The 17,641-nt window shown below is 38.0% G+C and overlaps 1 protein-coding gene across 1 annotated transcript in view; it reads left to right on the top strand.

Moving 5' to 3' along the window:
- STK39 (serine/threonine kinase 39) overlaps nucleotides 1-7,062 on the top strand; it is a 79,976-nt gene extending 72,914 nt beyond the window's left edge. The window contains exons 17-18 of the mRNA XM_029959912.1: nucleotides 2,218-2,282; nucleotides 5,577-7,062. Of these exons, the coding sequence (XP_029815772.1) occupies nucleotides 2,218-2,282; nucleotides 5,577-5,651 (140 nt within the window). The 3' untranslated portion in view covers nucleotides 5,652-7,062. The remainder of the gene's footprint in view (nucleotides 1-2,217; nucleotides 2,283-5,576) is intronic.
- The last annotated feature ends 10,579 nt before the right edge of the window (nucleotides 7,063-17,641 follow it).

Genomic DNA, 17,641 nt, shown 5'->3' with positions numbered 1-17,641 from the left:
GGCAGCTGGAAGTTTCTGCACTCTGAGGAAATAGTCCAGCGTGCTGACTTGCAACTGTACGACATGAAATGAAAGGCTGCCCCTCCTGAAGACACACGTGCACTTGAAGCTCAGATTTTTGTTACATTTTATTTAGGTGAAGTTAGAAATCTTTGGATTTAGGACCCAACTCCTATCTGGTTTTGTAACATTTCATGTTTTACAGAACTTGGATAAACCAGAGCTGCTTTTGAGTTCATGATCCTATTTTATAGATTTTTAAGACATAAAAAATTGAAGCTATTCTATCCTGGCTTCAGGAGCTGTGAGGCTGAATGTTCCTTTTTGTCTGCATATGAGGTTCTACGTATTAATTGTAATGAAAGGCATCTTCTATATTTGCATGTATTTTACCAGGTAGGAAGTACTGCACTAAAATTGACGTACAGATTGTAGAAGTGAATTGTGTGATTAAAATTAAAACTGTTTGTAATGGCAAGAATAAAGAATATTATGAATAATCATGGCTGGGCTTCGCGAACGAAGATTCAGGAGAGGTCTCTATGAAGCTTAAAAAATGGAAATACTTTCTATTGTAGTACCTGTAGCTGAGTTCATTTAACTGTGAAGGGTAATTTTCTTTTTCTTTCTAAAAAATGCTCTCTAAAAATATACCTTATGCTTGCTTTTAAATCTTGTTTTTCATTTCAAACACACTGGTGTGTTTAACATCTCTGGTTAAATTTACTACAGGTGTATAAACAGTCCTTAGCGCCATTTTAATTGTATAAAGAAAATGAGAGCCCAAAAAATGGATTTACATTTAACAGTGTTAGATTGACCTAATTGTTTGCTTCTCTAAATTCTCTTGCTAAATGCTGTACTTCCCCTGTGAGGCCAGTTTCTGTTATTACACAGTGAATTGTGTATGATCAGGCATGGTAGGAGTGAAAATGCTGCTATCACAATGTTAGAAGATGGTTCCTCTATCAGGTAGGAACCTGAGTTTATAGCAGTAGGATATTGAACATGCAAATGTTTACTGTGTATCTTCCACCACATGAAGTATGTGGAAAGGGTTATTTATGGACAGCATCTAGTTTCTTGCTTCTCTGCTTTATGGTACTTAGCTATTCCGTGTTCTAAGAAATGGCTGCTACTTAACACCTGTTTATTTCCTCTTTATAATCTTGTTAAAACAGCTCTACCAGGTGTGAAGTCTTTATCTCATGTTCATGTCCTGTTGATGGCATCTTCTGCTCATAAGTCAGTCTTGAACAAAGGCACTTAATGATTCAGTCGGAGTTCGGGATCTATAAATGCGCAAAGCTGGGGAGCAAGTTTAGTAAACATACAAAGCTGAAAACAGCCAATTTTTTTTTTGGTCAAGGTAAATGGTAGCAATATTGTTAAAAAATACCAATTAAAAATGTAACTTAGATGTTTTGATAAAAAAAGAGTTTATTATTTTCCTGCCTCCTCTGCTGTTTTCATAGAGTGTATTATTTCCTTCCTGCTACTTCTGTTACAGCATACAGCTTCCTTTTTTGGACACTTGGGCTCTGTTCATCTAAGTAAACTGTCTACTGCTGTTACTTCACAAATCTTGATCGTGTTTGCTAAGGGAGTAGTTTGAAGACCAGCCCTTTCTGTATCACTCTTGTATTTTAACTCTTAATTTTTTTTGCTAATGAGCTGTAACACACCACCAAGAGTCTGTGTGGGTGCTAATGTCAGCCCAAAATGGGACAGAACCACATGCATATTTAGAGGGGACATTAAGCACAGCCTTCAGATAGAAACTTGTGCTGATGGTGGCCCTGGCTGTAGCAGAAACATGATATAAATCATGCCAGCCATCAACTTATCCTTCACTGTGTGATTCTCTCATTTTCCTTGCACTTGCATTTGTGTGATTGTTAATTGTTTTTGGAATAGACTACACTGAAAATAAATAGTTGTTTTTTTCTGTCATTTGGTTTGCAGGCAGATTTTTTCCTTGAATCACTTCTCATAGGCACAAAGTGTCAAAGTGATTGAAAAGAAAGGAGGCAGAATTTAAGGCAGCCCAACTGCCCTCTGACTTTGAAACAACAGCTAGAGAGTGATTAAATGATTGAAGTAGTAATTTACAGACATGTATGCGTGTAGAATTAAGTAGAAGATTCGATATGAGGCTTGATGGCACATTGAATGCAATTTTCTATAAATCATTTTTTTCCATACTTTATTTTACAGTTGCTGCTAACTTACAGAAAATAGTAGATGATCCAAAGGCCTTGAAAACATTGACTTTTAAGTTGGTAAGTAACAGCATGAAGGGAAGAAACAAACTAATTATCACAGAATCAACTTTGTGTGAATATTATCTTATTTACAGCTATTTTGTTGAATAAATGTGTTGACAGATGACTGAAATTGCCATGTATGAGTGAAAAAGCTTAAACCCTGTTTTGACAGGAGGGCTCCATAACTGTGCATGGGGAAGGAGGTTCAGTCACGTGAGTTCTAAGGAAGTCTGAGGTTTAGGTGAGAAACTGCAGGAAGAAAACCTATGAGAAGAATTTCAGAAACAAGTAAAGCAGAGAAAACTGTAGTTCCTAGGTTAACACTCCTTCAGCCCCACTCACTTAGCTCTGCCCCAACTGAAATGTCCTCTGCTCGTGGACATTTTGTTCCAACCCCATTTTTTCTAACACCTGCCACCATTTTTCTTGCATGCAGGTCACCCTCTTCACTTGCTTCTCTTTAGTTGTTCTTCTCAACCTTCTTTCAGTTGACCATCCACACCTGCAAGTTTATCTTGCTCCCAGTGTATTTCATTACTTTTTCTCCTTTGCTTTCTATCTTCTGTATGTACATCATCAGATATTGGGTTTGGGTCTGGGGCTGTCTTCTGTGCTGCATTTTGTGCCCTGGACCATGGGTCCTAATTTTGGTTGATTTTGATGGTATCATGATAGATCTAATTTAATATTAATAAATTTACATTGCAAAAAATTAAGTCAGAATTGATGTGCTCTGTTTTTATTTCTTGCTAAAATTAAGTTGAAAAATTTATATACTTGAAATTATTGAATTATTGGCTGTGGAAATACCAAGCTCTTACCAATTAGCTTTCAGCACCTTTTGCTGAGAGTGACTCATCACATATGAAAAACTAGAATGAATATCTGTTAGATAAGCTTTGTTTATAAAAGCAGCTACTTTAGATGGGTTGTAGAGAGTCATTTTTAGACCTAGTTGATGATAATGTATTAATTCAGGATTGTTGTTCCAGCGTCATTCCTGAAATACAAAGTCGAATAGTTTTAGCTGACTCATTTGGACTCTTCTACAGTCCAGTAAAATCTCCAGAACTGACATGTTTCTTGTGAGAAGGGATTGGGTGGGGGAATAAAGACATGTAACTCACATTATTTTGTTTCTGTGCCCTTTGCTATAAATACAGTGTAATGGCTGATGCTTCCCTTTTTGCAGCTGATCTGTGCTCTTCCTGCCTAAACATCTGAATTGGCTTTATTGTGCAATCAATGGCTTCTCAGTAAGAGCATTTAGATAGATAGATACTCCTGAGGCTCTACTGAAGTCTGAGTTTCTTTTTCACACACTTAAAGTGTGAAATTCTAAAACGTAATATCCCATAGTATTCAGGTTATATATGTTGAAAACAAATCCTCTTGAAAATTTAGGTTCGGGTATTTCTGCAATTCAGTTGGATTTATTCCTGGGGTGCAGTCAATGTCACATGGTATGTGAATGCTGCTATCATCCTTATCCTTACCTTAATCAGAATTAATAGACAATGCAAACTCAATGTGTCTGTCCCTTCTGAAGGTAAGTTGCATTGGCTAGATAACAATTCCTGAGGTTATTTTTTTACCTAAGTTTCTTCCTGATACTTTTGCTCTAGGTTTCCTGCATTAGTTCCCTACTTTGCAGGAAAAGAACATAACCACAAGAAATATACTAATTTATTATTATTATTGGATTAATTTAATTTATGTTCCATTTCTGCCTGTTTCTGTATTGTGTAGTGAAGTTGCTAAATTAATTGTGGCCTAGGAGAACTGTGTCATATCTTTGTATGCCCTCCTGGGTCTTTGCTACCTCTTAGCAAGATCTCACTGAATTTGAGAGCATTTGTATACAACTTGATTAAAATAATTTTGTTGGTAAATATTTAATGGGGATTCAAGGTCTAAATGTAGGTAATCCTATATCCATTCAGAGAATTCAGCTGAAAAGTACTCCTTAGTCTAGGATTAGTTACTTGTATTTGTGGACAAAGAATCTCGTTAGTATCTCACTGCTTACAGATTGCTTTTGCTAATATTTTGCTGTTATAGAGTATTTCTATTCAAATGGCAAGCATTTCATCTTTGGGGAAAAAAAGGAACAATTTATGTCTTAACTACTTTTGTGTTTAATTATTACCAAAGTGGTAAAGAAAATTTTTAAAGTGAGGTGCCTGGATGGCAGGGGTTGGATTCTCAAGGAAAGACAGAATTATTGCACAGCATAATTTGCATTTCATATAAGGATTTTTTTTCTGAAAAAGGGCGGGAAAAATACTAATGAAGGAATGCATTCAGTCACTACTGAGTACTTTCATGTTGCAGTTTGTGTGTAGTAGTTGTACTTACACTAAGCACAAAATCTAAGGTAATAAATTCCAGGTGCATTAAATAGATATAAAATGGTATTTATTGACAAGGAAGGCATTTAAAAATCTATATGCATCTAGATATGTTACTTATATGGCTTTGAGAAGATTGACAGCTAGCTAGAGTGTAGAATGATGTAGTAGTGTTAGCTCTTTTTAGCATTTCAAGTGCAAATATGCATTTATTTAGTAAATTCCCAATTCAAGAACCATTCAAATATCTTAATACTAACCAATGGTGATGATCTCAGATCTTCAACTTGCTGCTTCAGTGAAATAACAGCTGTGAAATACTATCTGAAGAGAGAACTTCTATTCTCTGTGTCTGCTCAAAGTAAATTTTAAAGAGTAGCCTGATGTAATGCTTCCACAAGTGGCAACACAGTTTAACTTTGGTCATGAAAACTGAGCAGATTGTGTCACTTGGCACACCTTGTATGCACACAAGGGAGCTGTCCTTTTGCAAATATTAGTATTTACTCTTCGTAGACTGCTTCAGTTTCTTGTTTGAAAATTTAGTTGGTTGGTATTCCAAACCGACTTGCTGGCTGGACTCATGAGACATTTGCTGTGTATGGCACAGTGGTAAAAAGTGGATTCTATACATGTGTATTAATTGCTGTTCATGAGTAAAAATAGCATACTCACATGAAAAATTTGGCTCCAGTTGGGAAACTTTAGTGTAAAGAACTTGGGTATTTCAGAGTTCATTTTCCAGTATTTTTTTTCCATAATCTTTAATATTGATTACAATGGTTTGCTAAAATTAAGGATGCAATTGGCTGATGTTGACAGGCTACATCAAGTAGTCTGAAAACTTTTATTCAACTAAGCTGTTTGCTGAGTAGGCTATATGGGGAAAATTTATATCCTGGCTGTCAGATCCTCTGTTGTAGTGTGATATACTAAACATTTCTGTTTGTACTTGCAGGCCTCTGGCTGTGATGGCACTGAGATTCCCGATGAAGTGAAACTGATTGGTTTTGCTCAGTTAAGCGTCAGCTGATGTCTGTCCCTTGACCCCAAGCCGAATTTTGAGATTGCGAAGAGGCCAGCTTAGATGCAAAGGAAAATTAATGCACCACACACTGAGTTCTGCTTCATTATCTAGCAATTCACAAAGTCAGAACAAGCAAAGCCCACAGCTACACTGCTGCTGTTAACATTCAAAATGCTCCTAAATGTCTCTTAGCAGTTGATTTGGATTCCCCCTAAGTGACAAGCTTGTGGAAGTACACTCAGGTGGTTATATTTATTGGTTACAAAAGGAATTTTCTATCAAGCTTACTTCTTTCATAAACTTTGAGTGATACTATTCTACCTGTACTTGTGGTTGATAATACTGCCTCTGTTCTGTTCTATTTAGAAATTAACATACATATAAAAGTTTAGAATTATTAGCCAAACTTGAATTCTAGTTTTAAAAATGACTGTGAATTTTTTTTTTCATATATTTATGCATTACAACACTAGTAATAAGAAAATGATTTGACTTGATTATGTACTATTTGCAGTTAATCTCCCACTATTTAAAAAAGTTTCAGGTATGTCTTTGAAGTATTTGGTAACTTCCAGGGGTTTTTTGAAATTAATTGATTGGGCATTAGCAAACTTTTGTTGGTTGTGTGTCAAAAAACCAGTCCACAAACTGATTGTCAAGGGAGTGGGAGGTGCCTTGCAGATATTAATGTTTTAAGAATGTGCCTGAGGCTGCTTATATAAATAATCTCCATTTTCTAAGTACCATACATATGGTACAACATATATAAATATATATAGTTATCTGAGCAAGGAGGGGATATACAGTAGCAAAGATGTTAGAGTATTTTGACTATGCTTTATTGGGGAGTCTATGAGCTAGAGCTATTTTGAACTGTTGTTAAGGTAGAATGCGTACTGTGTCCATCTCTGATCTGACTTACCCTTAATGACAGAAACCGGGTTCATACAGGTGATAAAAACTTGAAGAATGGAACTGAAGCTTTATTTCAAGTTCTGTAAAATACCAAGGTGGAGTGAAAATAATAGGGCTTTGTGCAATGATCAAGTAAAACTCTGTTACAAAGAAAACACGACCCAAGTAGTCTTCTGCTTAACCTGTGACATAGATGTTATGGAGCTAGTGAACCTTAGAAGGAATTCCAAATTTGGAGACATGTTTCTCAGAGGTTACAATTTAAACTACTTCCTAGCTAATCCTAGATAAGCGGCAGCTCTGTAATGTACTGAAAATGGCAAATATATATTATTAAGAAAAGTTATTTATAATGCCTTGTTATAATCGTTGAGGTGTTCTAGAACCATTTGCATACGACTCAATGTAATCCCATCCCATCCTACTGTTTACATGATGATTACTCCAAGATGACTGCAAAGGTTCAAAAAATAAAGTAAAAATAAAGGTGTATTGCACAAACTGATTTGTGTTTTGAATTTCCATGTTCTGTGTGCATCTCAGTGGCACAGCGGTGCTGCAGGGCCGTGTTACAAATGGCTGGTGCCCTTACTTTGTTTACAAGCAGCACCTGAGGAGGAGGAGGGAAGGAATTGCTGCCTGCTCTCCACTGCTTTGCAGAAGCCATTTTTAAGGCTCCCAAGGTGTTTGTACTTAACTCCCAAGGTGTTTGTACTTAAAGAAATAATTTGTGTTTCTGGCCCTGTGTGCCTGTGGGGTGCTGGTTGGCGTGAGAAGAGACAGGGACGGCCCGGGGTAGGGCAGGTGGCCCCAGCTGAGGCACGTTTGGGCTGATGAGCCCTCTGGGGGCGATTGGTGCTCTCAGAGCCCTTGGTGGGCGAACCCCAGCCCAGGGGTGGGTTTTGTCAGCCCTGGAGCAGCCGAACAACAGCGGTAAGTGAGCCTTTCCCCGGTGACCTGGGCACTGTGGCCGGCCTTGGCCCCGGGTGTCTTTGCGGGTGTGGTGGGCAGGGGACCGGCCCCAGCTGCCTGTGACAGTGCGGGGACGGTGCTGCCCCCGGGGAGCTCGGCTGTGCCGGGTGGGAACGCATCGTGTCCGGGCTGCGGGGCGCGCTGCGATTTGGCAGGTGATCGCTCGCCTTTGTGTTGGAGCATGGAGTAAACTGAAAAGGTACTTTAAACGTGCGTCTATCAGTGACACAGTTGATAACCTGCAACACTGCGATGGGGTGGTTGCTGAGCAGAATTGGGAGGAGTTAAATGCTGAGCATTGCAATTGGTTTATTTTTTGTTACATGTGTTAATGTAGACTTCTCTAAACATTGCACCACTGTTGATTAATCCATCTGCAAAGTAGTTAGCTGGTTAGATTTGTTTTCCGGGGGGGGGAGGGGGGGAAGTGTTCAGGGAAGCTTGTTGTTTTCACAGATCAACAAAAAGAAGTGGGAATATATATTTTGATGAAAATCCACTCGCTATACTCTTCCCCAAAGGCTGGGGAAAAGGTGTTGGGGTATGAATAGCAACTGTCAAAAGTGCTCATCTGCTGTGGTGGTTAGGGCTGCAGGAGGTATCTAAATAAAGAATGTAATGCTTTAATTGTGGCAATCAGCAGTATTGTGCCAAGATAAAGTGGTAATAGTTGTTGCTCACTTGTGGTCTGATATAGAAACATGGTGATGCTTCACTGGGCTTCCTGGATTCAGTGAGACAGCAAATTCGTGCAGCAGTGTTATTTATCTCATCTGTGTTGGTTTCTTAATATTTTTTTTTTTGTTGCTGCCAAGATATTGTAAATAAATACAAAGTGAGCAGAATTAGTTTTTGAAAAAATAGAAAGAAAGAAGAGGTAGTTAAAGCCTTAGTGTCCATTAAAATTAGTTTATAAGTAGTTTATTCTCTCAGTACATACAGGTGGAAAAAAAAGGTGAAAATATATGGTACGTTGCACTAGAAAGCTGTGCAAGCAATGATACAGTAGAAATAAATATCAAATGTAATAGGAATTTGCTTCCTGAATGCTGTATTTGCATCTTTTGTTAAATAATAAGCGAAAAGAGAAAATCAGTAGCTATTCATTTGTTCACGTTTACATGAAAAGCATTTAGGAGGTGGGTGAAGTTCTCATGTGTATGTCATGACTCATCCCAAAGCAGTTGTGATGCTTCTGTTAGAAAGGTGTTGCCGGCTGCAGCACCTGTCTGTGTTTGAAGGAAGAGGTCTCTAATTAATGAGGTGAAGCTGTAACAAGTGAGCTACCATCTAGTTGTCTCTAAGGCCAAGAAAATAGGACTTAATTAGATGCTGCTAAAAATATAATCATCTCTGGTGATTATATGCCAGTGCTTGCAGCTGGGCACTTGCAGGCTCTGTGGGCTGATTAATGTCAGTGTCCATGGAGCCAGCCATGCCAGTGGGCTCTGCTTCAGTTTGCTGAATGTAGCTCTGTGGGCTGAGATGAAAGTCAGTTGATGAAACACAGTTCTGTATTTATTATTTTAAAGTGTTAGAAAGGATGAATATAAATGTAGAATTTAGATCACTACAAAACTAGGCCTGGAGTGTAAAGGAGTGGGAGAGGAGGGACATTTCCAGCATTTTATCTCCTGGGACTCCAGTGTGGGCTTTAGGCCAGAAAAGCTGCCTCCCATGCTGGCAACATGCTTTTCATGCCAAGAGAACAGGAGCACATCTCTCTTTCTTCTGACGAGTGCTGACCTCAGATATTCGCACCAACAATACAGTTTTGCATTCAAACTGAAATTCAGCTAGCTAGTTGGGATAAGTATTCTTACTTTCTAGAATATTATCTTATGTACCATCACAATTTCCTCTATCGACTTCCCTGCCCCAGAGCACATTTCTGCTTTGTGCATGGAAGTGGAAGGGGGAACAGGGAAATTAGTCAGGAAACATAATTTGATTTTTTTCTCTCCGTGTTCTTCCCTGAGATAGAGATCTGTATCTCTTCACCCAGCTTGGTCCAGTTTCACATCTCCAATTTTGGGGCTTCCAGAATGGTCCGATAAAATTTGGTTGTGGGATATCTGTTCAGAATGTTTTTAAACACAGTTATTTCTCTGAGAAGGAAATGCTGTGTGCAGCTTGTCAATGGTGTACCTTTCTCTCATGCTTTTCTTCAATCAGAGATTTGTTTTCCTTTTCATCACCTACCTCTGCATAATGATGTTGGATGGTGAGATTGGCCTGCGCCTGAAATCAATTAGCTGTGATGAGGAATGTGACACAAACCTAAAACACTGCTAATTGAGTGCATTGAAAATGCTGATTTCTGTTTAGTAGGAGCAGAGGATGTTGCTGCCTGCTCCCCCCTCATCCCCCATATTTTATCAAAGCTGCAAAAAAAAAAAAAGACCTTGTTGATAATGAATAGCAGTTGGTCTATTTTTCCTCTGAATCAATTGTGATATAACTTTATTCAGTCAATTGCTGGTTTTTTTCACTGCATCAAGTGGGCAGCCTTTCCACCCTCTTGCAATGTACTCATGCATGTGCACACACAAAGAATACTAATTACTTTAAAATAAGTTGGAAAAGTAGCAGGAGCCTGTATCTTCAAGTTCCCTGTCCATGAGCTCTGCTAATGAGCAGCTAGATTTACTCAAACAATGAAAACTCCAACAAAGTTTTATTATACAGTTGTCCAGCTGATGAAACATCTAGACATATTAGTTGAGTATTGTGACATTTTAGTTTTTTATTTCCCCTCAATGACTAAGTAACATTGCAGTGCACATAAAAATGTGTTTTTATAGCTGCTTTATGATTGTTAGATTGATGCTCATCAAGCTGCTTGCATAGTTGTTGGTATCTGAGATGTTGAATCAAACTCAGGAGTTGTGAAGTTGTCTACTGCTAATAATGTTCAGAATATGGAAAATAGTGGATCAATGAGCAAACACTGGGATTTGGAAGAGTATGTAGTAAGGAGAAATGTAATTTTCACTGCATAAACCAATAGGGAGGCAATCTTGTTCTTGGGACATTAATATTTTGCCATCTAATTTTCAGATGTGAACTTGAAAAGCTATGCTTGTTTATTGTCTCAGTAGAGTGTAGATCACTTATGCAGTTGGATGCATTTATGTAGAGGAAAAGCCATAAGAAATAGAATTGGAATAGATGGGAAATACATGCCTTTCTTTTCTTATTTTTTCCCATAGGTACATATTTTAAGAATTAGTGAAAACCAGATATCTTTCAAATATAGAGCTTTTTTATTTATTTATTCTTATGGAAAAAACCCAAATGGTTACATAGTTTTTTTTATCCACATAATAATTCAGATTCATTAACAAAAGATGCTGCTCTTGCATAGGAGTACTGGGTTCTTTAGATTTACTTTGAGCAAGAGGCTTTTCTAGTTTTGTCATGTTTTCTCTGCTTCTGTAGACCCCATCGATCTATCTTTCTTTCCTTTGAGGAGAGTTGAGGTATAACATCTCAAAATGTAAATGAATTTAAAATACAAATTATTTGGTAATGCAACTGTCCCTTCACATGAAAAGCAATGTGTGTAGCTGCCATCAACAGGCATTCTAAAAAATGAAGCAGAAGAACCAGTGAGGGTCCAGTGATTTTGAGTAGGTGGACTCTGTGCTACTCATGTCATATAAAAATAAGTAAATAAATAGGCAAAAAGATTTTATCTCCCAGTAGTAAAATTTCTCTGTTCTGGAAGATGCAGTGTATAGTGCTAAACTGCCTCTTTAAGGGAGAGGCCTGCATTTCTGCCTGCATCTCTGTTTTTGAAAGCTTGGAATTGGTTTTAGGAAGCATTCTGGTATTGGGGGGGGGAACCCACCAAAAAAATGTAAATAATTTGTAATGTAAAGGGCAAGGAAGGTTTTTGAAGGCTGTTACCTTAACCTGTAAGTTTGCTAAAAGTTTGCTTGTTTCCTTCTGGCAAAATAATATCTTTTGCCAATGCCCTGCATTGTGCCAATGCTCTATTATTGACCCAGAAAGAACTAAATACTATATTAAAGAACAAAGTATAAAATCAAATGGTCAGCAAACACGACCGTGTCCAGATCAAGGGAGGTGTGGATGTCAATCCTTCCTCTTCTCCCAAGCTTGCTTGTGGTTTAATCAGTCCTGCTTCCTGCTGCCCACCACTCTGTTCCTACGCTGCCTGGTGGGAGGAGGCTCCTGTGCGATGGTGCAGCAGCACATCCCACCTCGCTGAGGCTGCTCGTCACCCTCGCAGTGAGCACCGAGCTGGGGCCTTTGGCCCTGAACATGCCCAGGCAAGAAGTGAGCAGTGCTCCGTTATGATATAAAAAGTACCTTCTTAAAGGTAAACTTGCTATGTCTTTTTTTTGCAGAACTTTGTACTTACACCAAGAACTATATTTTATGGTTTTCTAGGTTGTGTCAGTTGCAGACTTGTTTTAGCATAAGCTGAAAGCTGCAGCTTTCTGATAGTGCAAGACGTGCAATTTGAGAAATTAAAAATTCCTAACCATTTTTTTCAGCTCTGTAGAAAGGTTTTTGTGACGTGTTTACATTGAGGAAAACTGCAATAGATATCTGATTGAGGTTGTTAAACCTGGAACTGTTCCCAGCATCTCATAGAAGCAACTGAGAATCTCATTGAATTCAGGACCTTTTTTTCCTCTCTCTCTTTCCCCCCCCCGCCCCCCCTCCTTGTTGGAGCACTTCTGATTAAAACAAACTTTAACTTCACTGGAGCATTCACTCTATATTATGAAAACTAGGAAGAGGGTGGAGAAATCCACCTTAAATTAGAACAGAGAATCCAGAGGGAAGGACCATTACTGAAATCTCTGCCCCATGACTTAATAATACTTCACAATAGCTTCAGCGGGACTAAAATTTCACTCCCAATCTGTGTTGATTATGAGCTCCTCAGTTTACTCCTGGGGCTATAAAATGGAAAAGGATCCAATCATGATTAAAGAGTAGGTGTGATTTGAATGGAAGGTGATTACTAAAATCTCCCTGAAGTCTTCCACCCTGCTTGTGCTGCAAGCTTTTCCTATTTATAATAGCATAGCAGAGCTATCCAAGCAGAAAATGACACCAGAGAGAAAGAATTTTCTGATTGTTTCTGATTAGGTTCAATGCTATCCTTGTAAATCTGGCTGTCAGATGGGGCACTGCCAAGTCAACCATAAGCATGATGCTTCACAAAAGATGGAAAGGGTGAGGAAAGTCCTGCATTTATGTGTTGCTTGATATTTTCTTTTTTTCTTCTTTTTCACCAGAAGAATTTTTGAAAAGATAAATCTAGAATCTTGGTGGAGAGCTACGAATCTTGGTGGAGAGCTACTGAGCTACAGTTTAGTGTTATATAAATTACTCATTTAAAACTGCTTTGTGTTCATGGATTTTTGTGTATGTATTTATGTGTGTGAATTTATAAGGCCAAGAAAGGTTTGAATCTCTGAGGTCTGTGCTATTTGAAGGTAGTGTAGCATGAATTGGTCTGTGGAAATCAAAGCAGGGCTCTGTTTAGGTGAATGAGTGTTACTTTTTCCCTTTTTTATCATCTTTGTATTCTGTTGTCAGCATACTCAAGCTTTTTCATAGCCAAAGTTTCTAGTTTTTGATACAATAATTGCAGATAAAGTCTTACAGTTAAGCTATATATATTTAAATCCAAAGATGACTAGGGCTATTACATTTGCATATGCCCTATAAATTGTTTTAGGCAACATAAATGTTTATGCTAAAAATAACTGTACTGAAGTAAATTTAATATTCCTCTCCTAGTATAAGCCAAAGGCCTAAAAATACCAATCGGGAGAGTACTCCAGTGACCTTGTGACAAATCAAATTTAAACTGAAGACAGCTGTTGGATGCAAAAAATTACAACAAAGTGAATTAAACATTCTGTTTCAGTCCAGGAGAGTAAATAGATTTATTTTCCAGTTTAGGGTATGTTTTCAGTGTTATGGTTTTACTTGCTGTGAAATTGGCATCCTGAAAAGATTTGGTACCATTTTGGTTTAGTGAGGGTTATACTCTGACATACTGGAACATGCAAATAACGTGTTCTCAAATTCATTTGAGGCAAAATGTGTTCTTTAGCCTCAGATAAATTGTGACTGGTTAATAATTGCAAAAAGCCTGTTTTGTTGCATGTGCCAGGTATCCACGGGGCTACCACTTATCAAGTACACCTTCTTATGTATTTATTTATGCTAATTGCTGCTAAGGCAATGCACAGAAAAAATTATTCCATAATATTTTGTAACAATTAGGCAGGTGAAGCTAAGTTATTGGTGTATGCCATTTGCATTTATATTAGCAGCTTCTTTCTATTTTGGATATTCTTTCAAACTAGCATGGAAAAAGTTTTTCCAGGAAAAAGAAAATTAGGTAAGTTTTAGTAATTTTGCCTATTGGTGACATCTGTTGAAAATATCTCGTGGTTTATTGTTAAATTACGTCTATGCTGTAATTTAAATTTGATATAACGAACATGTACTTTTGGCTTAAATGCATTGTTAGAACTGAATTTGTTGGAAAGCATGTTAGAATGAGTTGTAGCAAAAGGACAGAGTGCACACTACTCCTCCTGAAAATGCTGCTTTTCATCACGTGTGGGTCCTGATACAATTAGAAGTGCTGTTTCAAAAATGTGCACTTTATGAACTGCTAAGATAAATCTGTTGCCAGTTGTCTGATGTGTTCTAGGCAGCTGCAAATCCCACAGATGATGTTGCCTCACCCATTGTGAATTATTGCTTGAAGCAAATAAGTGTCTTTACAGCAAACTGTAAATGTGGCTTTGCAGCAAACTGAGAATAAACATGTGGATCAGAGGCAGTGGGGGACATGAAATTTCACGACATGTTTATTTTTCCAAAGCTTTGTTATCTGACATAGGCTTCAGAGAAATAAGTATTTTGTCATCTGTAGTTTATCACTTCCACTAAAATTTCTGTAGCTTCCAAGTTTTTTGTGTCTTGTATGTAAGGCTCCTTTGTTCCTTCTCCTGCCCAGAGTTTCTTCACCTGTGGCCAGTGATGTTGTTTTCACTTCCTTTTGTAGAATGGTTTGAGTTGGAAGGGACCTTTAAATGGTCATCTAGTCCAACCCCCCTGCAATGAGCAAGGACATAGAATCATAGAATAGTTTGGATTGTAAGGGATCTTTAAAGGTCTTCTAATCCAGCATTCAGTCTTTGATTAGATCAGGTTTTCTTGCTCTCAAACAATAGCATGATTAGTAAAAGTAAAACCTGGGAAAGGACAGTGCTGTTTTCTCTATCTCTCCTCGTGAGCTGTCACCCATCATCACAGTACATGTTAAGGAACAACAAAATGTTTCTCATTTTGTTTCTGTATTTCATGTCCATGTTGAGAGCAAGCATGTGTATGCAAGTACAATTTTCCAGATGCATTTTTTCTTTTTTTTTTTATTTTAAAATGTTTGTATTATATTACATTACATTAAGCTTGGGTTTTTTTTATTATTTAAACAAAATGCAGCTTTACAGAAATTGTGATGCATAAAACAATAATAGTGTTAGGTGCTATTGAAATGAAGGGCATAGAAAGAAGAGAATGAAATGATTGATGATCAGAACTGGAAAGGGAAAACACGGTCAGGTGATAGTATTAACACGGACAGTTCTTATGATTTCAGTTTACTTACTGCTGCGTTTGTCCCAGCATTCAAATGAAATGTAATGCACTCCTTTGAAGTGATATTGCTCTTGGACTTAGCAGAAGATAAAAGTGCAAGCTTGTTTTCAATGACATTTCCAGCACGGCAATTTCAAAACCAAGAAAAAAAATTTTAAAGCATTTAATTTTGAGTGTCCAGGAAATAGATGATTTGTTCACAAATGAGGTAACTTTGTCTGCTGAGGGTTCACTCCGATTATTCTCCTTAGATCCTAGAAAACCTAAAATGTAACATTTTGGGGCACCATGATTTTTTTTCTCCAAGGTAAAATGTGCTCTTCCCCAGTGCAAGCTTTGTGCTTAAGTGTGACCTAGGATCCCGCAGGGTTTTTGCTTTGTTATGCTAGAAAGCTTGTCTAATATTGCTATTATGGAGCTCAGTAACCATTCTTGCCCTACATATTTTGTTTGGCTATCTAATACGAGTGTACTCTTCTGTAGTACTTACTAGATTAGCCATTTTTCTACTCGTTGACTTAGGATATCCACCACTTGTGGATTTAGGATATTCCCGGAGTTCAAGATGATAAGCAACATCTGGAGCTTAAACCTTAAATAGAATAGAGGTCTAGACATTTCATAGGCTATTGCATGTTCCTGTGGACCTTCTTCCACTTACCTTGTTTTAATAAGTGACTTTGCCCTAAACAAGGACAACAGTAATCATCCCACACTGGTTACCTCAATTCCACACATAACAAGTGGGTTTTTTTGGGGCAAGTAAGGGTAATCTGTTTACATTTACTTAATCTCATCATTCTTCTCAGCATATGGCTGGATATATTGTCTGCAATATTCACCTGTCTCTGAGATACAATTATACAGCAATATCTGTCATTAGGCACATTTTTCTTGGGTGAATGGTGGGCTTTTTTTGATCTTTATGTATATTTACTTATATAAAACAAGCCGCCAATAACTATTTTGTCAAATACTTACTCGCAGGGCTCAGTTTGTTTTCCTATAGATGCATGTTCAAAGTCCTTTTTAAAGGAATCTGTGAACCATTGTGTAATTTACTGCACCAATTAACACAAGCCAATACTTTTACAAGTAATTAAATCAGTTTAAAAATGTTGCACAGCTCACCCATCTGTTTGAAGTAACAGCTAAATTGCATTATAATACAAATTAAAATGTATACTTCCATAACCTCTACTTCTAAGTATATGACAGCACTTACACTGTGTGCATGTATGTTCCCCTATTAAATAATGTAATTTTAATTACCTGCTGTACACATTTTTTATTCTAGCCCATTAGTTTTATCCCCATGTGTAGAAATGCTGAATCCAAGAAACAAGGCAGTAAATAATACTGTCTTTTAATGACCAATTAAAGCAGCCTATCATCAACCTTGGCATCAGCTGAATCACTAATTGAAAGTACAGATATGGTTAAAATAAAACGGTGCTTGGGAAGTAGAGAGTCAGCCTCATCTGTACAGGACACTACTCTCCAGAGGCAGCAATACTTCATTTCATAAACCATCCTGCAACCAAAGCTTGTTAAACCTCGAAGCTAAACAAGTGATTCTGAAGTGATGGCAAGCATAATACAAAGCCTCAGTGCACCTTGATGGCTTTATCCTGAATGATCTGGACCTTTTTATGGCTTTTGTGAGGGGAAATATAAAATTCATTAGCTACATACTTTTAAAAATAGTGTGGGTCTGTTGACAGCTGCATCTTGTGCAGGTAGCTCAGTTTGCAAGCTGTGGTGCGAGATGCAGAGTGAGCTCTGGGTGGGAGCCCAGAGAGACAAAAGGCTGTGAACTGCCAACCCCTTTCCAGGTAAATGGATACTGGGAGACACAGCAGGAGTGGAGGACACAGGAGGAAAAGTGAGACTTTCCTGCACTTGGACTGTGAGGGTATAAAAGCCCAGTTCCTTTGTTGGAGGTCCCTCCTTGGAGGCAGCAGCTCAAGCTGTTTCTGTGTTACTGCACCGTGAATAAATTGCTTTATGGAATGAGATATTTGAAACTCTGCCATGGGAAACATGGGGTGAACTGGTAAGGAAACTGGTCTGACTGTGAGTGGGGTGTGTGGAGAGTCAAGTGGGTACCACTGGAGCTGCTGGTGTGAAGGGGCTTCAGTCCCAGCAGTGAACGTCTCTGGTGTTGGGAGTGTCTTGTGCATGGTCAGACTGGGAAAGTTTCCTTAGCAACACCTACGATGTTTATAGCTGCTCTAGCCCTGTAGACTTGTTGTCTGTTCCAGATACTAGCAGAAGTTCATTTTCTGCTTTAAATGTGATAACATAAGATAAACTGTCCTGACTGGTGAAACTAATCCAATAATGCAGTTGTTGATACCTCAGAAACAGGGACAGAGAAAACTACTGCTGTGCTCAGCCTTCATGCAAATACTCTTGTAAAATTCACAGTGTCAGACTAT

This window comes from Manacus vitellinus, unplaced genomic scaffold, assembly GCF_001715985.3.
Source record: "Manacus vitellinus isolate BGI_N305 unplaced genomic scaffold, ASM171598v3 scaffold_22_pilon, whole genome shotgun sequence".
NCBI lineage: Eukaryota > Metazoa > Chordata > Aves > Passeriformes > Pipridae > Manacus > Manacus vitellinus.
Note: the sequence above shows the minus strand (reverse complement) of the source record. Positions and strands in the feature narration are given on the sequence as shown.